This window comes from Harpia harpyja, chromosome W, assembly GCF_026419915.1.
Source record: "Harpia harpyja isolate bHarHar1 chromosome W, bHarHar1 primary haplotype, whole genome shotgun sequence".
NCBI lineage: Eukaryota > Metazoa > Chordata > Aves > Accipitriformes > Accipitridae > Harpia > Harpia harpyja.
The window spans coordinates 3624054-3649681 of NC_068968.1; the positions used below are offsets into that span (position 1 = coordinate 3624054).

Sequence of the window (25628 nt, forward strand, 5' to 3'; positions counted from 1 at the left end):
AAAGTACATCACGTAGATGCTCATGTACCCACGAGTCGGGACACTGAAGAACATCAAAACAACCAGCAGGCAGATCAGGCTGCCAAGATTGAAGTGGCTCAGGTGGACCTGGACTGGCAAGATAGGGGTGAGCTATTTATGGCTCAGTGGGCCCATGATACCTCGGGCCATCAGGGAAGAGATGCAACATATAGATGGGCTCGTGATCGAGGGATGGACTTGACCATGGACATTGTCACACAGGTTATCCATGAATGTGAAACGTGCTGCAATTAAGCAAGCCAAGCGGCTAAAGCCCCTGTGGTATGGAGGGCGATGGCTGAAATATAAACAGTGGGAGGCCTGGCAGATTGACTATATCACATTCCCATGAACCCGCCAAAGCAAGCGCCATGTGCTTACAATGGTGGAAGGAACCACCGGGTGGCTGGAAACATATCCTGTGCCCCATGCCACTGCCTGGAACACTATCCCGGGCCTTGAAAAGCAGGTCTTGTGGCAACATGGCACCCCAGAAAGAATTGAGTCAGACAACGGGACTCATTTCTGAAACAACCTCATAGACACCTGAGCCGTAGAACATGGCATTGAGTGGGTGTATCACATCCCCTATCATGCACCAGTCTCCAGGAAAATTGAGCGATACAATGGACTGTTAAAGACTACACTGAGAGCAATGGGGGGTGGGACCTTCAAACATTGGGATACACATTTAGTAAAAGCCACCTGGTTAGTCAATACCAGAGGATCTGCCAATCAGGGTGGCCCTGCCCAGTCAGAATTTTTACGTACTGTAGAAGGGGATAAAGTCCCTGTAGTGCACATGAAGAATATGTTAGGGAAGACAGTCTGGGTTACTCCTGCCTCAGGCAAAGGCAAACCCATTCGTGGGATTGCTTTTGATCAAGGGCTTGGGTGCACTTGGTGGGTGATGCGAAGAGATTGGGAAGTCCAATGTGTGCCTCAAGGGGATTTAATTTTAGGTGAGAATAGCCAGAATTAAACTGTATGATATTAGTTGCTATATAACCCTGCTACTGTATGTTATCCTTACTATAATTGTTATATGCTATATCCATAGTACTACAGTAAGAATCACTTAGATCAAGCAAGAATGAACTGTGATGAAACTGAGCAAAGCGCAATAGTGATGGAACCAGAACTGACCTCAGCATGCAACAATCCAGCAGTGCACACCATCCTCCTGCTGCGTCCAATGTCACCCACTCGTCACACCGCACTGAAGCCCAGTCCTGCTCTGCCAACTGAGAGGACTTTGCACCATCCCTCCTGCCCAGAAAGACTGGTATGACAGATGGAGCCCAGAGTCGGGAACTAAATGAACTCAGCGAACATTTTATGAACATGACCCATAAACTAAAGGAATGATATCTCTGTGTGTGTATACATATATATATATATATATATGTACATATATCATTGTTCATATGTCTCAAAGGGACGGAAAAGGTGATGATGATTGACCCGGATGTAACTAAAGGCATGGGACCTGAGCATGACGTCAATGGTATAGAATAAGGGGTGGATAATGTCCTAGTTTCAGCTGGGATAGAGTTAATTGTCTTCCTAGTAGCTGGTACAGTGCTATGTTTTGAGTTCAGTATGCGAAGAATGTTGATAACACTGATGTTTTCAGTTGTTGCTCAGTAGTGTTTAGACTAAAGTCAAGGATTTTTCAGCTTCTCATCCCCAGCCAGCAAGAAGGCTGGAGGGGCACAAGAAGTTGGCACAGGACAGAGCCAGGGCAGCTGACCCAAAGTGGCCAACGGTGTATTCCATACCATGTGACGTCACATCTAGTATAGGAACTGGGGGGAGTGGGGGTGGAGGGAATCGCCACTCGGGGACTAGCTGGGTGTCGGTCGGCAGGTGGTGAGCAATTGCACTGTGCATCATTTGTACATTCCAATCCTTTCATTATTGCTGTTGTCATTTTATTAGTGTTATCATTATCATTATTAGTTTCTTCTTTTCTGTTCTATTAAACCATTCTTATCTCAACCCGCGGGTTTTGCTTCTTTTTCCTGATTTTCTCCCCCATCCCACTGGGTGGGGGGGGAGTGAGTGAGCGGCTGCATGGTGCTTAGTTGCTGGCTGGGGTTAAACCACGACCTGGCAGGACCTGTGGCCTGTGGGAGACCCACACTGGAGCAATCTGTTCCTGAAGGACTGCACCCTGTGGGAGGGACCCCCACTGTGGAGCAGGGGAAGAGTGTAAGGAGTTCTCCCCTGAGGAGGAAGGAGTGGCAGAGACAACGTGTGACAAACTGACTGAAACCCTCATCCCCTGTCCCCCTGTGCTTTGCAGGGGGAGGAGGTAGAGAAATCGGGAGTGGAGTTGTGCCTGGGAAGAAGGGAGGGGTGGGAAGAAGGTGTGTTAAGATTTGTTCTTATTTCTCATTATCCTACTCTGATTTGATTGGCAATAAATAAAATTATTTTCCCTGAGTCAAGTCTGTTTTGCCTGTGATGGTAATTGGTGAGTGATCTCTCCCTGTCCTTATCTCGACCCACAAGCCTTTCGTTATATTTTTTCTCCCTTGTCCAGCTGAGGAGGGGGGGCTGATAGAGCAGCTTGGTGGGCACCTGGCTTCCAGCCAGGGTCAATCCATCACACCGTGGCAAAGGCTATAAGACCCAGCTGCACTGGAAGAGCACCAGAACTATAAAACTCAGCACCCGCGGGTGCAGGGAGTCCACGCGTGTTTGCAGCGCGCTGACGACGCACAGCGGCTTAGCCTCCGCTTCCTGCAGCCATCGGCCGGCGGAGACCGGCAAGGACCACCCCGGGACGCTCGCCTGAGGCAGTGCCATCTCCGGGGGCCGGTTCTGCGCCCGGGCAGGGGGACACAGCCAGCCGCCACTGGAGCCGCGCTCCCACCGTCGTACCTGAAAACCGGCTCCCTCCCGCCGCCTCCAGCCCCGGCTCCGCAGGGCCTCACCGCCCCTTCCCACCTCCCAGCTGACTAACCCCGGCAGAGGCGGCCCGCCCCGGATCGCGGCCTCATCACCGCCGCAGCTCCTGCCAACCGCCCGCCATTTGCTGCCGTCAGGCAGCCCGCCTCACTCTTCCCCTCACGCGGCGGGGACGGACCTCCCTGCCTAACCACTTCGCCCGGCTCCCGACGCCCCAGCTGAGGGGGGTGGCAGCCCGGGCTGAGGGGCCGCCGCCGCCACCTTTGCTGCAAAACCTTGGACAGCTCCGGCGGCTGCGGTCTCCCCGCACCCCACTTACACCCTCCAGGTCCTCGTGCCCCCACGTTTGAGACTCGCACCCTAGGAGCTCCAGGCTGCACCCCCCTTCCTCGTTTCAGTTCTTTTAATGGTACAAATTATTTCCTCAAAAGGCCACCAGCCCTCATTTAAAGGAATTGGAAAGACAAGCCCCAGCAGAGACCTTTGTAGATGTCAAGGTTCCAGTTAGGGGAAAAAAACCCAGCAGGCAGAAAGTATCAGGGAGCTGTGAGAGCATTTCTCACAATGCACACAAAGCCGTGGCAACAATGCAAACATGAGCACACTCCCAAAGTTGGGTCCAGCCATGGCTGAAGCTGGACTAGATCTGAGCTGGTGAATCAGGAAAGGGCTCCAGCTTCTGTTGTACCTGCCTGAGCTGCCAAGTGTTTGACAAGCTACAAATTATTTGTATTTTCATTATAAACAAGTTGCTTTAATTTTTAAATTATTTGCTAGCAGCAAACACTACAGTTTAAGAACAAAGTTGTTAGAAATAAAAAAAAAATCTAACTGCACGTTACGTTTTCACAATAGTCCCTATAGAAGAGATACTTCAGTCCTTAAAAATAAGCAACCAAATTAAACATCTATTTAAATGTTTTCTCATTCAAAATAATGAGTTACAGAATGTGTAAGAGTACCATATTCTGCACTATTAGCTAATTAAAAGTTCCACTGCAGGCGTGAAACAAAGCAAAGGCTGCATGATCCTCCTCTAGTGACGGTTTAACACAGGACTGACATCTAATTTCATCCTCATAAGCCTGCAGATGAAACATGCTTTGGCAACTGTTTTCAAAAAAAGCAGCTAATCCTTTCTTATATTGTCTGAATAATTCAGCAGCTCTCAAACTATTGATCAGCTCCCTTTCCCCTCCCTGCCCTTTCAGAAATAGCTTGTGGCTTCTCATGAATATTATCTAAAAATCTACAAGTCTACCCCTAACTTCGGTCTCAATTTAATGCTCACTTTTTATTTTGTATCCAGACACACGTCACAGGTTTTTGTTCATTCCCACTTTTCAATTTCTCACTGCCTAGACCCCACTGCTTTAGCCAATTAGTTTCATTTGGCATAAATTCAAGCATTCACCCCACATGACATGGCCCACCACAGGCCCCAGGCAACAAGTGCAGCCATGTCCCACCCCATTGCAAGCTACAGACCAGTACCTACATAACACAGGGTGCTCTGGGGACCAGCAGTATATACTTATTTAGAGGGAAGAACTCCTCCAATGGTGCGTAGGTATATAAAGTTTGGAGAGGTCTGTGTGTCTATACAGACATTTGGGGCAGAAAGAAGATAGCATGGTGGCTGTTACAGAGAGCAACCAGAACTTCTGACTCTCCAAGTCAATCATCCCTCCCCCAGTATCAGCTGTTGCAGTAAGGAGGCATGGGGGACTCCACTGGTAGAAGCAATTTGGGCTTTAGACATTTCAGAAGGAAATTCTAGGGAAGAGGGAGTTACAAAGGGAAATGCTTTCCAGTGGAGTTATTACTTGAGGAGAGCCTTTCACCCTGTCCCTCAGGGTGAGAAGGGGATTGCTCATGCCCCCACCGCACTCCCACCCAGACTCAGCAGGAGTCTGGATGGAGGCAGCACTGGGCGCAACAACAGAGCATTGTTTCTCTCCTACCAAACTCGCAAGCTGTTGTTGAAAAGGGGAGATCAAACAGAACAAAAAAATAGCTCAACTGTGCTTACCAAACCATGGCCCTGTTACCAATACCATGTACCTTCTCAATTTACATTGGACCTTAAATTACCTAAAAGTTACGTTTCAGTGGTTAGACACACAGCCAGATTGTTCCTTTAATTCCACAGATACAGACCTTGTGTCTATATGCACAAATACCTAAAAAATTAGTTATGCAGCTAAGCAAGCAGGCCTGTCCCCTGCATGTTATCAAAAGACGGGCTTCTTATCAGAAGCCAGGTATAAATACAATAGTCAATTTTTACTTTCATGATTAACATTGGGCCACATTCTTCCCTCTGCACAGAATCTCATCACATATTACTTGCATCTCAGAAAACACAAAACATCATAAAAAGAGAATGCAAGTTATGTTAATCAAACTGTTTGAAATTTTAATTGAGATCCATGTTTGTTTTGCAACAGTTTCTCAAAGGCTATGCTATGATGAAACACAAGAATCATTTTGAATGAGACTAAATAAAAGCACAAATCTCAGGAAATAATTCTGCATTTGGAGAAGACTGAATAGAAAAGCCTGATTTTAACTAAAGATCTACAGGATTACCAAGAGCATTATGGAACATCCTTGCAAAAATTCCTCCCTTTAGTTAAAGCTTTGAAAAGAAAGTTTTTCAGAAGTATGGAGGCACCTCTAATCTCAAGGCAATAATTGAGAATTAGAAGTCCTTAGCATCCTTAAACATAGAGCTAGACAAGTATTTTCTAAACAACTTTACAGTAGTGAGCTATTAATCTTATTAAAATGAGATTGATTCTTGCCACTGGGATCTGGCACTGTAATTGCCAGTCACTCAGTTCCTAATTTATTGGATGAAACAAATAATGCAATATTTCATGGCTGGTATTGTTTTATTGTCTAATATTGATTAAAATATTTACACTCCTACTTTTCAATCCACATTTTAGCACTCATACCTATGGCTTTTACTTTTAGTACAATATCTTTGCGTCAAGTGTCAGAATTTCATTTTAAAAAAACAGGAACCTGATACCATACAGACAAGTCTTCTCTATATTTATGTTTAAAAATATTCATTTTCAAAAATGACGATTTATAAAAGAAGAGCCTGCTGGTAGCTTTCTTCCATCTCATGTTTACCACAGATTCTACTGAGCTTTTCCTAATTTAAAGCATCCCTTTTAGAGTGTCCTGCTGCCTCCACATGGAATCTTTCCTCCCTCACCCCTCCCTAAATTTAATGAAAAAAAAAAAATCAGCAGTTGACAATTTTAAGCAAAAATATAAAGCGCTATAACATTACCTACATTGCCTTTTACTGAACTAGGTTCTTGAACACTCTAGCTTTGTGGAAATTTAACCAGTCAGTGTTGAAAAGGCACAGCAACAATGTTTTTTTCCCCAGCCTGAAAGTTAGGGACCACTGTTAGGAAACAGCAGTCTGCCAAGAAAATTCGCAGGTACCCGATTGGGCCACTTACATTAGAACCCACCAGATTTTACTGATTCTTCTGCCACAGACACCCTGCAAATTTATAACAAGAGTTTGCTTCTATGGCAAGAGGAAAAGAGGTAAAGTTACTCTTACATATACCCAGGGATGGTGTAACAGTGATACAAGCTATTCATTATTAAAATCCTCACAAAGCTGTCCATCTTTGTGGTAGTTTCTGTTCCGTGGTATTACATGAATGGGAAAGTTATTTTTCACATATGAGAAGTTTAGTTGTACATGAAGAAAGCTAACTTTGGTCCACTTGTCCAGCTTCCTAAGGACAGCATATTGGAAAGATGACCGCTGATGGTTCAAAAACCAATGTAAAAGCTAACAAAAATAATTGGGTATTTAATTCCTAAACCTGCACAGTGTGGTTATTTGTCCTAGTCATCCACCTTTTCATTCTGTGTGTCCACTAATTGTTGAGTTTAAGTCTTCTGCTTGTTCATGATCTTCCTTATCTACATCATCTACTTGACTAGTTTCCTTTTCTTCTGCTTCTCCTTGATCAACACTTTCATATTCTACTTGTTCAAGGTCTGTTCCACCTATAAGTTCTGCCTGTACTTCTTCCATCTGTATTTGATTTACATGCTCAACATGTAACTGCTCCACATGAACTTCAGCACCTTGTTCAGTCTGAATGTGTTCAACTTCCAAGTAACTAATTTGCACCTGTTCTTGCAGTTCCTCCATCTGCGTGCTTTTCACTTGACTTTCCTGTATGAGATCCTGGTGCATCTGTTCCACAGTTACCTGTGCAGGATCCACTTGTACCTGAATTACTGGTAGGACATGGACTTGCTCCACTTGTTCTATTATAGTCATTGATGTTACTGGTTCAGCTTCCACTGGAAGAACCTCTTCTGTCACTATTCGTTCTGAAATATTGTGCATGTCTTTGAGATGCCTTCTCAGCTCACTGCCTTGCATAAACCACAAATCACATAAGGTACAGTGGTTGGGTTTGTCACCGGTGTGTATTACCAAGTGATCTTTAAATTGATCCCAGCTGTTAAACACACTGTTACAAACCTGAAACAAAAGATACAGTATATTAAACAGTGCCAACAGAAGTATGACAAAGTATAATGCCTATTTCAGATCATAGCTTCACGTAGTGTAGCTTTTTGCTACATGGATTAAAAAAACCCATGTACATTAGAGGTAAAAGCTGAGAAGTCAGCTTCAGATGAACAGAAGACCTGGTATTTATTTATTTTTAAGAAACTGTGTGCCATTTTGAGTTGTGCATACACAGGATACCTACAAAATTTGAGTCAGTACAGCATTTGAAAGTTTTCTTATTTTAACCTTATGTGAAATTCACATACAGATTCACGTCCCAATAAATGCCTGGTGCTAGAATTTTGGGTGGAAAGCTATTTATGTAATAATATTGTATGATGAAAGTGTAATACAAACTGTCCTTTTACTGAAGTTCTAGATGCAGTACTACTAGCCAACTTTTCCTTATCAGCTTTCATTTGTTCATGGCGTTGTAAGATTTACCCGGCTAGATTATTTCCCATTTTGCCATTTCAAAAAAATACTTGAGTGATTTCAGCAGATAAAAATCTCTTAAAACTCCATCCCTTTTAAGTCTCTTCCAGCTAAAAGTACTGCTTTGACTGCAGACATACTATTTTCACAAAGCACTTGAGCACACTTCCTTCCCTTCAGCTGGCACTGAAGTAAGTAGCCTGAAAACAACACACAGACTGCAGAAATGAATGAGGTGCCAGGGTAGAAGAGAAAGAAGAGTGGGGTAGAGTCAGGCTCGGAGTAAAGAAACAGGCTCAGGGGTCTTTGTCCATGCAAGTGTTCTTGGCTGCAGAAAGAAGCAAAGAACATGCATTTCACTGTTGGCACCCCTTCACTGTTGGCAAATATTTTTGAAACAGAATGTTCCATCTCCTCAATTTTCAGCAACAGCACCGAAGGATGATGGAGTATCTGACAGGGATTAACTCAAGGAACAGGTCTGTGTAATGGAGCTGAATATCCCCATTTTGCTGTTGAAGTCTTAAAACCATGTTTGTGATGCTAGTGACATGCTTTTTGTCTGTCCCCTGCCCCCCCCAGGCTCACACTTTAGAAAGAAGTTGCACACATACTTCTTAAAATACTAAACTTATAGATAAACACCCAAAATTACTTAGTCATGCATAAAGGTAATGACTATCAGTAATGCCCAAGCACATAATTACTGTTCTTGCCACATGGAGCCTAATTCAGCACTGAAGGCATACAAGGAAGAGCACCAAAAGTGCTCATCAAGCAAGCGCAATTTTGTTTTCTCCTCTTTGTTCAGTGAGCCAAGATTTTATTTATTGAACGCTATTCAAATTTAGTTTTAAAGAGAAAAAAATTCAAGAAAAATTTATCCAAGAATTGCTGTAGTTGCTGCTGGCTGAAACAACACTAACCCACATTCACAATATCTGTAACAGAGAAAGCTATGAGGTGAAGCAATTAAACCAAAGGGTCACAAAGACAAAACAGTATCTTCAATGAAGCTACTAGGTACATTTTTGTGTTATACAGTAGTTCTTATGTTAAAAACAAACTTATCTTTAAGACAAAGGTATGTTCCCAAGAATTAACTTCAGACTAGCATAACAACTAAACGATGTAACAGCATTGGTGAAACTTCTGATAATAATTTGATTAGCAACACAGAATTCATTCCTCTCCTGCAGTATTCACTGCTTTCTGTGAATAAGATCACTCTGTTTTTTTGGAACAAATAAAGCCGATATCTAGCAGTTTTCTTTACTACACAACCCAATTTAACCTCAAACCACAGCCATTCTGTGAACTGAATAAGGTGAGAGCCTTAAGGGGGAAGCGTGTTCTTATTTGAGACTGTCACAGCAGTGGAGCAGCAAAATGGCAAATAAAAATGCTACAACCAACCTCAGCTCTCATAATTTCTAGCTTTTCAGAATCAACTTTTAAAAGCTAAGTAACATTCTTCTGAACAGCTTTTCAAATGTCAGCTACGTATATTGACCAAGTACCCTAACTATCCATCTACAGCATTTATATTTGCTTAAAAGACATTACAGATTGTCATCATAAGTTGGAATGACTTTCCAGACAAAGTCAATATATTGGTATTAAACAGAAGAATAATGAAATAGGAAATAAAATACTACTTTGTATTTTGGACTTTAGTGAAGCATGCTCACAAGCAGGAAAGGCCTAGGTCAGTGCATCAAGAACCTTGAAAAGGAAGCAGAAAGTCAGTAAGATGCAGATGAACACTTACCTACCCACAAGAATCTCTCTGATTAACAAAGCATTATGAAGCTCCATATCAGTAATTCCATATTTTAAATGGAACTATTTAGATATAAGAATTTACCCTCATGTTGTGGTTGAATGCAATCTTTATAATTTATTTTACTAAAAGTAGTTCTTGGAGACATAAGCCCACTCTCGTTGCCTTTCCTGCTCAGTACTCCCACACTCCCTCAGCACAGGAAGGAGGTATCTAACCTCAGACTCTGCTACTTCCATTACCCACCTGACATTCATACAGCTTCTTTCTTCCCTTTTTAGCTCCAGCTCCAGACTGACAGGCTGTCAGGTGACATTTGAGTGTGCTATTCCTAGCAAAATGTTCATGGCAGTTTGGACATTCAAATGGTTTTTCACCTGTTAAGACAGACACAGGGATTTGTAAGTGTATAAAACCAGCCAATTTTCGGTCAGCTCTCCCTTCTTCCCCTCTCCCTTTTGTGTAGGTTGATAAATATGCTGTAAAGATGTGGCCAACTGGATTATTCTACAGAAGAAGAGAAAGACATTCTATGTAAACTTTATGTAAATAAAAGGGCAAAAACCTAACATGTAGCCATAACTCTCATTTATAAAAAAACAAACAACAATGTAACATAATTCCCAGTGCCATTTAAGGTACATTTAGGTTTTTATGGAAGTTAGATTACTATTCTGACAAAATATCTTAAAGAAATAGCAGCTATTTCTCTCTTTTCACCTGATAACATTAACAGTTAAAGACTCAACATTAGTATATACAAAGTGACACATTAAAGAAGGAAGTATTTAAATACTAGTTTTATTTTCAAGAACAATAACAGCTTATGCTTGAGAGCTGAAATTGAGCTCCAGAAAAAGAAGTTGTCACAGAATGACCATGAAGTAACAATGCATCAGTATTAAGACAAACAAAACAAAAACCTAAACTTTCATCCAAAGTAGTATATTGCTATTACCATCATCAAGTAGTAACAAAGAACAACTGGTGTCTCTGTTTAGTAATTTCATCATGCACAAATGCAATAAAATTCAAGGAAATTAAAGTACAAAAAATTAGGAACAGTGTGTCTCTTCTGAAAGTCTGATAATTAATCTGTGGAGGTACTGATACCAACATAACTACTGAAACAAACTACTTAATGAACTCCAAAAGAGGCTGCCATATCATTATTTAGATTGGGTTTAGAAAGAAATAGTAAGCCTAGTTGGGGTTTTTTGTTTGTTTTTAATCTTTTTTTTTTTTCCCCCACAAAGGCAGGCGTTTATCAAATAAACTTCTTGGGATCATTTATTCAAGGTATGTAAATAGAGTCCATTTATTCACTCCTATGGAAGATGTTATTTGCAGTTCAAAGTACACTTCCTGTAAAACATATTTTAGATTTATGAAGAATGGCAAGGACCCTGATTAATTTTTCCTAAGAAGCTTGTATAATCTGCATACAAATTACTTCAGTTACAGGGTTTTCAGACAAGGGCTGATTAATTTGGCTGCTTGGAGCATATCACAACTCCTTCACTTCCACCTTCACTCATGTGAGTACACACACTCTCCATAAAAGGAAAAAAAAGAAAAAAAAAATCAAAAAGGCCTAACTTTGAGAAATATTCAGCAGTCAAAATTCCCAGTAAAATCAGAGGGAATCAAAGCTATTCAGTGTCTCTTTCTGCTAGGGGATATAAGCTTTGCAAAATACCAGGATTAGACAAGCATATTGAGAGCAGTAGCTTCATTCTAAGATTGAGTTCTGTATGAGGAAATTGCTCTTCTTGTGTAAGACAAATTAGAGCTATTGAACTCAACAGATATACATTATTTAAGTGCAGCCTTGCAGAATTTCTGTCCTATGAGCTACTTATGATTGGCAAGTGAAATCTCATTCATTCTCATAAATGGAAAAAAAGAAAATCATTAGATCAGGCCAAAAAATTTCCCTCTTTATAAGTTCTGGAGATGACTTTGTTAGCACATTCAGTTACATGACATACAAGACAATTTTGAGTTTTTTTTCCCAGAGATTCAGAAGCTGTTTAAGGTACTGTATGCATGCGCGAGAAAGAAACTCCATAGTTCTCCTTCCTTTCTTTTATTGAGACAAAGATAATAGCCATTGGCAATGTCAAATTCCTACATCAAAAAGAATTACCAACCCTGATAAGGTGTCTATTTCTGCTCCAATTGCTACTTTCATGTTATTGCTGGTGTTGTGATTAAGCAGCAACAGGATCAAATACTTTGTAGGACATTTTCTCCCTGGCCTTTTAATTCCATTTTTGTATTCAACCAGTGCTATACAGAATTAAGAACTTAGAAAGCCTGTAGCTCAATGGGAGTTTTTCCACTGACCTTAGGAGACCACAGTTAAATAGTAGTATCTGGTTTAATTTTAAGCTTAAGGCTTTCAAAATGCTGAACTAGAAGTAATTAGATTCCATGTGTTATACTTGTATCAATAAATATTTAGAAAGTACTCTGCATCTTCTGTGATATGCTAAGTTACTTCATCCCCAAAATCCTTTGTCACAACAGCAACCAACATACTGTGATATTTGGGTTACTTTGTTAATCTGCCACAAACTTTTCTCTGAAAAGACTTTTGTTAAGTAGTTTGTATTTGGCTTGGTCATAATGGAGAAACATTCCCTACTTCATGGGGGATAAGGATTTGCCAAAGACTTTTTATAAATGCAACTTTTAAGGGGCTATTGGGAGTAGACTGGATAGTGTCATATATCAATACTCAGCACTCCCATACACAGATGCAAAGAAGTTCCAATTAAAAGGCTTTAGCAACAACAACAAGCCACAAAAGAAACAGGATTGCTACCCTCCATTAAATTCTTACTGATGAACTCATGACTGATATATTAAACAAAAACATCTGAAAGATCAGGACAACATGTATTTTACATTCAGAGAGCTATCTATATAATGCTCAGTACCTATTCAGATAGTACAAACTTTTCAGTGAGATGAAGAAATAGCATCTTAGCCTCCCATATTATATAGAAGGAGCACAAGTCATTTTGTACTCAAAAGATGCTATCCAGATTTCAGAGGCAAATTTTACAGTAACAAAAGTCTACTATAGACACTAGAAATGTTTTGCTGTGTTAATTAACAAAGAAAATGAAATCATAGATGAGATGTCAAGAACAAGGATGAAACCTTCAAACAAGATGGTACAAGAGAGAGTTGTTAGGGGGGTATTTTATGTCTAATGCATTAATAGGCATTTGCTCAGAAGTTCTGTTAATTAAAGAAACCCTTTAAACTATGTATTCCACTGAGAAGCTCACAGTTCAGATCATATTTCAACAGAAACATTTACTAGTAGAATTGTGAAAATAAGAGTAGCTCCTCAGTTTGGTACTTTTGAAGAAGAAAACATGCTTTAAGAAATTATTTTGAAAAAAAAATCTTTAAGATTTAATAGACTTGAGAGAGAAGCTTCATTAGCGCTTTCTGGTTTTAGGTGCCTATTTTTAACTACCTCAATCCCTCAGAGTTTATATCAATGGAAAACAAAACAAAACAAAAAAATAAAATAAAACAGCATTTTAGTTGTAACTAGAAGCCAAGTATTTCTAGTACTCAGGACTCACGTGTTCTCTTCAGCATATTCTCTATTTCCCCAAAACATGCAAAAACTTAAAATGCTGGAGCCAAAGCCACAAGTACAAGACCATAGCAGTGCTCTTACCTGTGTGCTTCCGGAGGTGCTCTTTAAAATGTCCAAAGTGGTCAAACTGCTTATCACAGTACTGGCATATATGTATTTTTTTGCCAGGTCTTTGCTTCTTACTGGCACCACCTTCATCAAGGTGGTAACAGGTGAAGTGCTGTTTCAAAGCACTCTCTCGCAGGTACCTTTTATTGCATGTGTCACACTTGTAACTCTCAGTAGAGTGTGTTTTCATGTGTTCCTTAAAATGGTAAAACAATTTAAATGAACGGTTACATTTCTCGCAGTGGAATAAATTCTTCACGTGTGACAGCTGAAGTTCCACAATTTCAATACCTTCTACCTGTTTGCACGAGGGATCAGTTGCACTATCGCCACCTTCTTGGATCTGGCATTTTGTCTCTCCCTGACGATACTTACTGGTGATATCTGCCAAAAGAGCCAAAGCAGATTCATCTGATGTATTCGTTGTCTGTATGTACTTTATAGATTGCTCTGCAGAAGCTACTTCAAGTGTTTCGATGCTGTCATCTTCCACTTCAATTGTCCCCTCAGCAATCTCAACCTCAATTTCAACAGGCTCCGATTCTGCAGATGGCAGTGTTTCTGTGATAACATTAGAGGTTTCAGCTATCTTTCTCTTTTTCAGTTTATTTTTACCTTGCGTTTGATTTGATTCTAAGGGTGATGAATTTTCTTTGTTCCTGCAAAGCATTTGCATAAACATAGTTAAGACCCATAAGCACTTACATAACAATTCCTGCCTGATACTGAGCTTCTGCATTAAACACTCACTAGCTGTTTCTCAAAGAAGCTGAATGATGAATGACCACATAACCTACATGCATTTCAGAAGCTAATTTGTCCTTAATCTATACTCCTTAGAGCTGTAGAATAGTACAGTTAAAGCTGTAGAGCCTTTGACACAAGGTTACTAAAGTGTTTTAAATAGCTTCGTTTGAACGATACACACCACCTATCAAGAAGAAAGGCCAGTTAACCTAATGACATAAGTTTATCTAAGAAACTTGTGAAATTCTGTACTTGGAAAGAAAACTTCCATGAAGGAAGGACTTCTTTGGCCTGCCTACTCAGAAATAAGATTCAAGTCCTTCCTATGCTATTCACCTCTTAAGCTCTGGAGTGCATGCAATTGCCTGCAGTGCTTACAGCCTGTTAGAAAACACTACAGCTGTGACTTCACACAATGATTATTATAACATCTTGTACTTCAGGAAAGCACACAGCTAACAGCTGAGAGAAAAAAAAAAAAAAAGCCACTGGGATATGGAAAGAGTATTCTAGTTTAATTTTCTGGGCTTAAACACAACCCCCAGCCCTGTTCCTCTTCTCCTTGCACCATAAACACACAACCCCCTTCCTCCAAGATGTCAGGGATAGCATCCCATCTCAAACACAGACAGAGCTGAGTGGGCCAATGCTTTCAAGTCACACCCTCACAATTATCCACAGCACTTACATGCTGGAGGTTTTACTACTGATTATCACTTTTGAAAATGAGTGGCTATCTTCCTCTCAAATCAGACTGACAAGAGTAATTTGTGCTTTTACCTTCCTTTATAGCCTGATGAATCCTTTTATGTAACCTACTCCCTATCACTTTCAGGTTTTCTAGTAATAGGAGAGATAAGGTTTTTCTCCAGTATCTGTATGTCATATGGCAGAGATGTGTGGCTAATGACCTAATGCAGGATACAGCTTATTAAATTGCACCTTACTATATTCAGATACAGGAAGACAGAGCAGCTAAACTTATAATTTCATCTAGTCTGGATTTCTGATGTCTAGAAGGTGACAGTTACTTTGCACATTACTGCAAGGAGCTCCAGGATCACGTACCAAAATAATAATCTGCTCAAAGAGAAGACTACCATCCTTGAGCACATTGTGTGGCTCAGGTGTGAAGCTTTGAATGGGGATACACACATACAACACACTGTACTTCAAGGAATAACACCTGGTTGTTTTCTTTGTAGTCTAGATTATGTGATGTGCAACTCTGATGCATTACACAAATGGTTAGTCCTATAATAATCTCTCTCTACTTTAGCTGAACTTTCTGAAGCTTACCCCTTTCAGTCAAAGCTCAGACAGAGGCACTGTATTGCAATTCTTCCCCCTCCTACTGTGGAGAAGAAAACTGAGACTGACAGTGGTACTCAAGTTTGTTTTTCTAACCAAAAAACCCCCACCAAAAATAAAAAAAAAAATTTCAAAATTTATGAACAATGGAAATGACTCTAAGAATAGACTGGCTTGCACGTGTGTTTGTTAAGCAAAACATTTGTTTCCTTGTAATGTAAGAATTACAGCATTTAATAGTGATGCATAACCAACAAACTGCATAACATTATAGAACAGTGGGAAATAATTGCAGGCTGGACAGTTTAGCTTGACGGACTGATCTGAATCCTGGTTCAACAGCTCTACCAGCATACGCAAACTCAAAGTGATACCGATTAGAACATACTTTTTCAGTTTCAAGTGTCTTTTAAATTTCTCAAGCAGACAGCAAATGTCTGCTTTTTTCCTTAATAAAAAAAAAGTTCTTTTGGTGATACCATGCTTAATCTTAATAACGTCAAAAAAAGGGTGTTGGAGGGTAGGACTAGAAATGCACAATCCCATCTTTCCTATTTAAAAAAAAAAAACACAAAAAACATACTTATTCAGCTCTGCTACCAATCCAAAGAATAAGCACAGAATAAGATGATTCAAAAAAAATCAACACTGATGTTGAAAACCAAGTTTCCAGTGTACCGTGTCATGGAGGTTTTGTTTGGCTACTAGAGGAACTTGGGGTCAATGCCACTCTCCTTAGCTAGTGTGTCTATGGGGAGATAAAGAGGAAGCAACAGTCTTTCCTTAGCCTGAACACAAAGACCTTTTAGCAGGTCTGGAAGAGAAAGCAAGGATAACTGTAATGCTGGGAAGAATTTATTGCCCCTCCCTCTGCTTCATGACAGAAGAACAGCGTAACATACAGAAGGAATGAGAACATGGCAGCACTTTGTGAAAGGGAAGGAAGGGGAAGAAAAACATGTGGGAATGGCACCTGCTTCTCAGGTTGAAGTTTGGTAATGGAGTACAGTTCCTCGTACTGGATAAAAGGTGCCACAGCAACATTTGATTAAGTACTGATCCCATATAAAACTGATTATAACAATTACATTTGTTCAAGAAGTTTGAGAGATTAATTTTGCACCAAGAAGTTTTAAAATCACTGCCTATTCTCTTGAAAGCAGAAAGAGCTGCATGAAATCAACACACCAGCACAAACTTGTTAATGTGGTCTAATTACCTGAGGCACATCTTCACTGTACACCCAGCTGTCAGTCAGGTGTGGGCAGTCAGATAGCACAGAGACCTGGTATTAGTTACCACAAAGTCACAACCCTACAATGTCTGCAACATTTACCAGCCATGTCACTTGTCATCGAGTTATAGCCCAAAGAATGGGATGTTCATTTTTTAGCCTATATAATTCTGACCCATATCTTATATTAGAAGATTATACGGTCCCGCACAAGTTTAGGAGGTTCAAGGATAAAGAACAGCACTGCAAAATACTGGCAGCCAGCTTTTGTAAAAGGATTCTTAAGACTCTACATTTCGGTATCGGGAAGAAAAAGAGGCTTATGTGTTTACCTGATTTCAAGTGCTTTGATCACTTCTAACATCTGTAGATACTCAGCTGCTTTCCAAACATCATTTGCTTCTTCCTCACCTTGGACCATTAGTTTTGCTGTATAGGTGAACTCAATTAGGTGACGAAATGCTGTGTTACTTACACCTGTTTACAAGCAAGAAAAACAGCCTCTTTTAGCAGTTCCTCAGTCTTGCACACTTGCCTGCTCACCATTTTGCTCACAGTACTTTGACAGCCAGTTTCATGAAGATGCCACCCTTGAAAGGCTCACGTTGGAATAAAAAGTCTACTATAGAAACATGTCAATCTGGAACAACTACAGTCATGTGTCCTGGTTTCAGCTGGGATAGAGTTAATTTTCTTTCTAGTAGCTGGTATAGTGTTATGTCTTGGATTCAGTATGAGAAGAATGTTGATAACACACTGATGTTTTCAGTTGTTGCTAAGTAATGTTTATACTAAGTCAAGGATTTTTCAGCTTCTCATGCCCAGCCAGCAAGAAGGCTGGAGGGGCACAAGAAGTTGGGAGGGGACATAGCCAGGACAGCTGACCCAAAGTGGCCAAAGGGGTATTCCATACCATGTGATGTCATGCCCAGTATATAAACTGGGGGCAGTTGGCCAGGAGGGGCGGAACATTGCTCAGGGACTGGCTGAGCATTGGTCAGTGGGTGGTGAGCAATTGCATTGTGCATCACTTGTCTGTCTTGGGTTTTATTTCACTCTCTTTTTATCTTCCTTTTCATTACCATTATTATTATTATTATTATATTTTAATTTTTATTTCAATTATTAAACTGTTCTTATCTCAACCCACAAGTTTTACTTGTTTTTGATTCTCCTCCGCATTCCATCGGGGGGGGGGGGGGGAGGAGGGAGTGAGGAAGCGAGCGGCTGCGTGGTGCTTAATAGCTAGCTGGGGTTAAACCATGACATCATGCCACGACAAAGATAAAAGGAAGGATAAGATGGACAAAAAGCTGTTTGTATAGAATAATAAAAAGTATAAATTTAAATATTAAAATATGATCTGTCTCTCAAGAGACCTCTGAGCAGCAAGTTACCGGAAGCTGAAGTACTGCTCCAGAAAATTGCACCTTGCCTAACAGGCAAGTATTGCTCCACATCTATCCTGTTCTTGCACCCCAGCCAAGGCATCTTTTTCCTTTTTAATTTTTCTTCAGGGGAAGTTTTTTCCAGTGGCAATAGCTACCTGTACTGGTTCTGGCTGGAATAGAGTTAAATTTCTTCATAGTAGCCTGTATGGAGCTATGTTCTGGATTTGTGCTGAAAATAGCGTTGATAACGCACTGATGTTTTAGTTACTGCTGAGCAGCGCTTACACAGAGTCAAGGCCTTTTCTACTCCTCACATTGCCCCACCAACGAGTAGGTTGGAGGTGTACAAGAAGTTGGGAGGGGACACAGCCAGGACAGCTGACCCAAACTGACAAAAGGGATATTCTATACCATATGATGTCACGCTCAGCAATAAAACTGGGGGGGAGGCAGGCAGAGGGACCACTGCTCAGGGACTGGCTGGGCATTGGTCAGTTGGTGGCAAGCAATTGTTTTCATTTGCATCACTTTTCTTTCTTGGGGTTTATTTTCCTCTCTGTTATTTTTTCTCTTTTCCTTACCATTTTTAAAAAATTATTATTTCTTTTTAATTATTAAACTGTTCTTATCTCAACCCACAAATTTCTTTCTCACTTTTACCCTTCCGATTCTCCCCCTCCATCCCACCGGGGGGAATGCGAGAGCCTGGCTGTGTGGTGCTTAGTTGCCAGCCAGGGTTAAACCACGACACTACCTCAGAACAACTCAAGAGCCGAGATCTAGAAAGCTAATTGATATGACCAAGCATGCATTTAAGCCCACACCAAGGATACTACATTCATTTTGAGCTTGGACACACAACTCTGAAGGTTTTTATTTGCGTGAATCAGACTACCTTCAATCTCCACCAAGGGCTCCTGAGTGAAATCTTGGAAGAATTTGTAGAAGAACTGGCTGCAGGCAGCAAGAACAGCCTTATGAGCTTTGAAATGGTGACCTACAAAGAAAGACAAAAATTTTGGTTTACGATAACACCTTCCTTACTCATAGTGCAGAATAAGTGCAGATGCAGAGAAGGGAACGGCTGCAGAAGCACCCAGTCTACAAATCTATTCCAGCAGCATATAGTCACTTAGTATATCTCCTTGTAACATGGGATACCACTGCAGCTAGCCTGTCCCATCTCATGCAGACTCTTGCTAACATCACTGACCTTGTTGAAGCTCTGCAACTCAATCAGCTGGAGGACTCACTTACTCCAGAGTGTTTCTCTCTTCAGATATTTAAGTTACGGGAAATTCTTGTGCAAACTTTTTCCTGTATGTCTTGGGCTCAGCTCTCAGGTTTTATCCAGGCTCTCATTGGTTTTTGCTGCTCTTACATACAGATGTATTTTATCATCACTTCTGCCAGCATAAAGACCCCTGCAGAACAGAAGTAGTTCTGCTCTGTTCTTCCTGTTTTCCAGACTGTGTATTCCCCATCACTGTGTTGCCTTCTCCCTGGTGCAGGCATGAACATTCATAAGGCTCCATGGGACACAGGTAAGAGAAGCAACATGGATTAGAACTACACAGCTGCACAAGAAAACAGTTTTGAGCTCAACATGTGGATTTGGTAATACTAGAGCAGAAACAAACATTCAGGATAAGTTTTGTGCAAGCATTGTCAGTGAAACTACGGTGATTCCAGAAGAGTAATTTTTTCTTCATTTGCTTACTTTTTTCTAATCCATGCTCTGTAGGACCCTTTTCCTTCAAGTGAGTTTTAAGGATCAGGTGGTACTCTTTTAGCTAGGTCTGTCCTAGTGGACACTGCCTATCTTCCCTGAAGCACTCATCCACTCTAAGATACATTTGGGATAAGAAGCAATCTTAGGTGATCTATCAGACACCACCTTTTCTAATGAGATAATAAACATTTATATCTCCGTCTTCCTTTTAAACTAATACTTATGTCTTTAGAACACATAGAAAAAGTGAGTTGTTCTACCCTATTTTAACTATATATTAAAATAGTAGGCAGATACCAGAGAAGCAAGAAGGCAATCTTATTTCAAGCTGGTTTTTTTTTGTTTTTTTTTTTTAAACAATCAACCAATATTTGTATAAGTTCTCTGCATGCAAACAGTCAGCTCAAGTTAGGGAAAGATATTTTTACAATGCTTTGGAAATCCTTAGACAACACGTTAAATATAGTACAGCAGTTTCAAAGTGGGCTTCTATCTGAAAATATTTAGCCCCTTGTTTGGAAAAGCAGAAGCAAAATTATTAATCACTACTGGAGACTCTGTTCAGCCCAAGATTTTAAATTAAATTCTGCAAGCAACTTGCACACCAATACAGAACCAAGAATTTGTTAGCAACCCGGTTTGACAGCTGACCTGTGACAAACCCAACAGCTTTCCAGCACAGCTTTCAGAATTCTCTGTATACCAACTGGTTCTCAGGCCCGTACATACCATCGACAATCAGAGTGATATCCGTAAACTGGTCCTGCTCACGTTGTTCATTCAGTCTATCCAAAATAACTTTATAGTGTTCAGGGAATTCCTGGATACATTCCATCATTTCTTCGGCTTCCATGGCAAAAGGACTAGTCTGCAAAAGATGTGGTAGGACAGTAAGAATACTGTGCCACTCAGTAAATACCATGCACAGTCAGGTTAGTATACAAACATGAACTAACTAGCACTTTTCAGGGACTACAAAACCAATAGAAACACCAAACTATCTTGATAACAGGTTTACCTGATTTTAGCTGACAGGTAGGAAACATTAGGGTTAATGAAGTGGAGTATGGCCTTATTTATACACATGAAAAAACAGTCAAAGTGAGTAAGTGCATTTCTTTATTCTAGTTTCAACAGGGACTCACCTCCCTCAAAGCAAATACTGCAGGGATGTAACATCTCCACAGCTAACTATTCTACAACATCTCAGCAGCATAATGTCAGAATCTTTAAAAAGTTACTTCTTGCAATTCTACCAATCCACTTGGTGGAAGAATGGTTCTGAAAATTTTCATGCTTAAGTCACATTTTGTATCTAGTGAACACAAGATGCTTACTTCCTTAAAATAAGGATGTAATGAAGCAGCACTTTCCATCTTCTGAGTACATAGGAGTTGCCAGGGATCTAATGTGTTGTCACACCCAAGAGCAAAGAGCTGCTTATTCACCCAGCCTTCTTACAGTTCTCCCCCTGCAAGGTGAAATATTCTTTGCCAACCTTTTGAAAGAGACATGTAGGCTTGTAATCTGATGGCTCTTCCTCCCTTACTTATACAACAAACATAGCTGGGTGTGGGAGTTGCAGAGGTTCTCAAACCTAAAGAGGTTTAGAACAATTCTGTGCCTGTGGACGAGACACAGATGTTAGCGTGCTGCTTATGCAAAAGAAACTCTGGAGAGAGTCCAAGTGCTTCAATGAAAGCATTTCACAAATTAACTCCAGGCAAAATGACTTCAGATCTGTGCAGCAGCACTCATCTTCAACTCCCACATTCACATGGCTCTCACACTGAGAATGTCACAGAAAAAGCAAAGACATTTCAAAGTCACATTAATGCAGAAACTTTGTTTCTTTTCACAGTCTAACTCACTTTGAAGAACATATGGTTTCTGAGATAAGACAGTGATTAGGCTTGAATGAGTCTTAAAGGAATTTAAGACATACCCTTCACTATACTGTTATACTTAGTACGACAAAAGGAAGAAAGTCAGGAGAGCAGCTAGTATCAAACCAAACATTGAATATGAAGATGGAAAATTCTGGCATGGCAAAGAAGCAGTTATCTTCAGAGTGCTAGAAGAAACTAGATAGCAGGTGCTTCCTAACTTCTGGTGCAGATTTTTTGTGTGCAATTGGAATTGGAAAGTCCTGAGCACAAACCTGTTACTTATGTGTACTAACCACATCTGAGCTGATGCCACCATGCTTGCTAACTCCCCTGTGCAGCTGTGTAAATTCTACCTCGCTTCCAACAAACACACATACTGGTATATGGAGTTCAATAGAAGTGGAGAGGACAAGAATTACCTGGTTATGATAAAAGCAAAGTTATTTTCTTATGACTAACAGACATCAAGTAAAGGAAATCGTGGAATTCCTGTTTTTACCAGAAAACACACTCTTTCTTGCATCTCAGAAAAACTGTCCCATGGAGAAGTCATTTTGCCAAGAGCATGAAAAAAGAAGAGCAGAAGCAACTGCTTATGGAAGTCTAGTTCTATCTGCTATCACTGCTTTGCCAAGCAGATGCTGAAAAACCTATCAGGATCTTGTGAGGGCAAGGGGGAAGGTGAGGTTGAAGGAAGAATGCTGCTGCTGCTGCCTTCGCTTCACCTCATCTGTAATGATGGGTCTAAGACAGATGACCAGCAGCTCCTGCCTTTCTTCCGTCATCTGGTATTCCACATAAAGTCTCATGTGGGAAGTTGTCAGCCATTTACTTCACTGTTTAATTCTTCTTGCCCATTTTTGACACATCGTACAAGGATAGATGACTTGCAGTTAAAAGTGTAATTCCCTAAAAGTTAAATCAAACAAAAATTTGACCCCCAAATCTCATGATTTTCACCTATCCAAAATTTACTTCCAAATTGCATGTTTGTAGGAAGATCTTACAAAAAAACCCCTCAAAATAACAAAGCAAGCCCCCCTCCCAAAATCTAAGAAATTTAAGAGTTTCAGTCTCCCTCAGAACACTGAAAATCATGAATAAGAAAACAACAACTTATGATAGGTAATTTATTGCCCTGAATTAACACAAAACTAGTAAAAAAAATGTGAATTTATCACATATCTAAACACAGTTGCAGCATTCATTGAGTATTCTCATTTTAAACTGATATTGCAGAAGAAAGCCCAACAGAACAGCATATGTTCAATGAGAGCATGACTACTTTGGAGCAAGAAGTGAAAGGCACAGTCCTCGGAGAAAAACCAAGAAGCCAAGGCAGGCAGACAGAAGTGATCCAAGTTGACGCTTACATGCAGGCTCATAGATGAGTGATGGAAACTAGACTAATTCAGTTATTTACCTGGATTTTCTTGGAAGACCCAGTTGACTACTGACTTAACCTTATCAACTTCTGACACTGGATACATCTCACATGATATGCATGCAATTTGCAGATCTGTTCTTATAAATCTACCTCAATGAAGCCATCTTATTATTTCCATACTCCTGGACTTCAGGAGGAACTCCTCTTATTTTCAGCACTAGACATTTGTTTTCTTTGCCTATATGGATCATACACAAATGCAGGCAGGCAGAACAGAGTTATGGCAATTCAGACAACACTAATCAGCAGACTGAGCACTGGCCAAACCACTGCCATCTCGTTGTAGCCATCTCAGGAAAGGAGAATGAGGGGTGCTTGATGGGTAACAGCAGTGGTTGCTTCAAGATAACACAGACATGAGAGCTTCTTGTGCACTTTGTTATATATTTTTCTTCAAAAATAACAACTACAGAGCAAGGATGCGAGCCAGCCCCTCGGTCCCCTCTCAGCCACAGACAAGGCCTCGCTCCCGCTGAGGCAGAAGCGACCCAGGCACCCACCCCCTACCGAGCCGAGCAGGGCAGGGCAGGGCACACGCCGGGTGCCGCGCTGCCCACAGCGGCTGCACAGAACTCTCGGAGGCCCGGCCCCGCCTGAGCCCCTCACGGCCGCACACCCTGTGGTCAGCCGCAGCCTTCCGCACCCCAGCCGCAGCCCCATTGACGGGCGCTGATAGCAGTCAGCGCGACCACCGCCAATCGTAAGGCGACGGCAGAACCCGCCCCAGGCGGAGGAACCAATGAGTGCTCGCCGAGTCCCAGGAGCGGGAGAAGGCGGAAGGCCTAGCCAGCACCGAGTGCCCACCGGGCACGGGCGCTTTGAGAGCGGCGTGGGCGACCGCCGGCAGGCGCGAGTATCCTATGGGGGCGCCCCCAAGGAGGGGACCCGACCGGTGCCGGCCCGAGCTATACGTTGAGCAGCACCGCCGCCTCGTTAGTCATTATTACGTCATCAAAGCGCGCATTAAATCAATCCCTTTTCAATTCCCGGCCGAGTCGCGCCACGGCGGTACAGCGCTCCGCGGGGTGGGGAGGCGGTTCCGCTAAGTACTCACCGCAAGGAGCCCCTCGCCCTGCCGCGCTTGCTCCGCCGTTACCGCTTCCTGCTCCCCAGCACGTTGAAAAGCGGGGCAGGCGCCGGCCAATCGCGACTCGCATTCCCGGCCTGCACCACGCGGCGGAAGTGACGGCAGAGTCACCTTTCACACGACAGGATACGCAGGCGGCGGGGGGCGCGGTTCGACTGTTCGGTGCATTCTGGGAGTTGTAGTCTGGGGGTGTGCATGTGCGTGAGAGCACCGTACAGCTGCGGGCGGTGCCACAGTGAGGAGCCGCAGCCGGGGTGGGCCTGGGAGTGGGGCGAGCTGGCTGGCTCCCTCCCTCTCTCTCTCCCAGGGTTGGTACACCCCTGTGCTGCCTGCGTTCCCCGCAGAGGAGCAGGTAGCGCCCGTATGGGGCGGGACAGCCGCGGGAACTGGCAGCTCCGGCGGTTACTTCGCGCAGTCCCGGCCCGGAGCTGCGTCGGGAGCCCCGGCGGCGGCGGGCGGTTATTCCGCCCGGCAGGACGGTTGGCTGGGGGTGCGGCCGCCGGCGGCCGCCTGGCGCCTCGCCGGAGGGCGGCGGGGAGGTGGCCTCGGCTGTTCCGCCCCTGGGAAGGGCATGGCTGCTTTCTGAACATGAAAGAAAAATGCAATTAAATTCACGATTAAGATAAGATTAAACACCGTCGTTTTTCCTAGACCTCAAGTCTGTGCGTTCACCGGTTTCATAAATGAACCAACAAGTCTGTGCAAATTACCGTTGTAACAAAGTGCTGGCAATGTTTGACTGCCCTTACTGTGTTATGGAAATTATGCGTGCCAGGCACCATAATAGGATTCGACTCCAGGTTTCTACTGAATCAATAAGCCGAAAGGAAATTATTCTATAAAGTCCTTTTTATTAATAGCTCTACAGCTCAAGCTGGGTGCCTCTGAAGAGGGACCTGGAACAAAGAAATCCCTGGGCAATTATACCCTTACAATCTAAATTCCCCATCCCTCATGCGACAGTTCAGACCCATAGTAATATTAGGGTCTGGGGTCTTCCCGTTCTTCATTGGGTCCTTTTATTGTCTCTAGGCAGGCCATTTCTTTTCTTACCTCTAAAGTTGCAGCTTCTGCTGACGATTGTAGCCTCCTTATCTTCCAGCTTGAACTGGCTCTGGGGCCTTCTTTTACTTGACTAGGTAAAAGTTCAACGTATCTAGGTGAAAGTTCACAGCTTGTGGCCTAAGGCTTCAGCAAATTTAGCTACTAATGCTAAGCAAGTTATGCTAAACAAGTTCTATATAAGTAGTATACCAAATCGCACAACAACTGTGAGATCAAAACAAACAAATACATGGGTGTATTCTGATTGCTGAAGGAAAATGCATA

The 25628-nt window shown here is 41.9% G+C and overlaps 1 protein-coding gene across 1 annotated transcript; it reads right to left on the reverse strand.

The window, feature by feature from the left end:
• Positions 1–3761: 3761 nt before the first annotated feature.
• LOC128136276 (zinc finger protein 131-like) lies at positions 3762–24400 on the reverse strand. The gene is given in 8 exon segments (XM_052775532.1): positions 3762–6868; positions 6870–7477; positions 9975–10105; positions 13435–14120; positions 17086–17230; positions 19040–19141; positions 20606–20744; positions 24267–24400. Coding segments are annotated over 7 exon segments (1839 nt in total). The 5' UTR covers positions 20730–20744; positions 24267–24400; the 3' UTR covers positions 3762–6825.
• Between the last annotated feature and the right edge of the window lie 1228 nt (positions 24401–25628).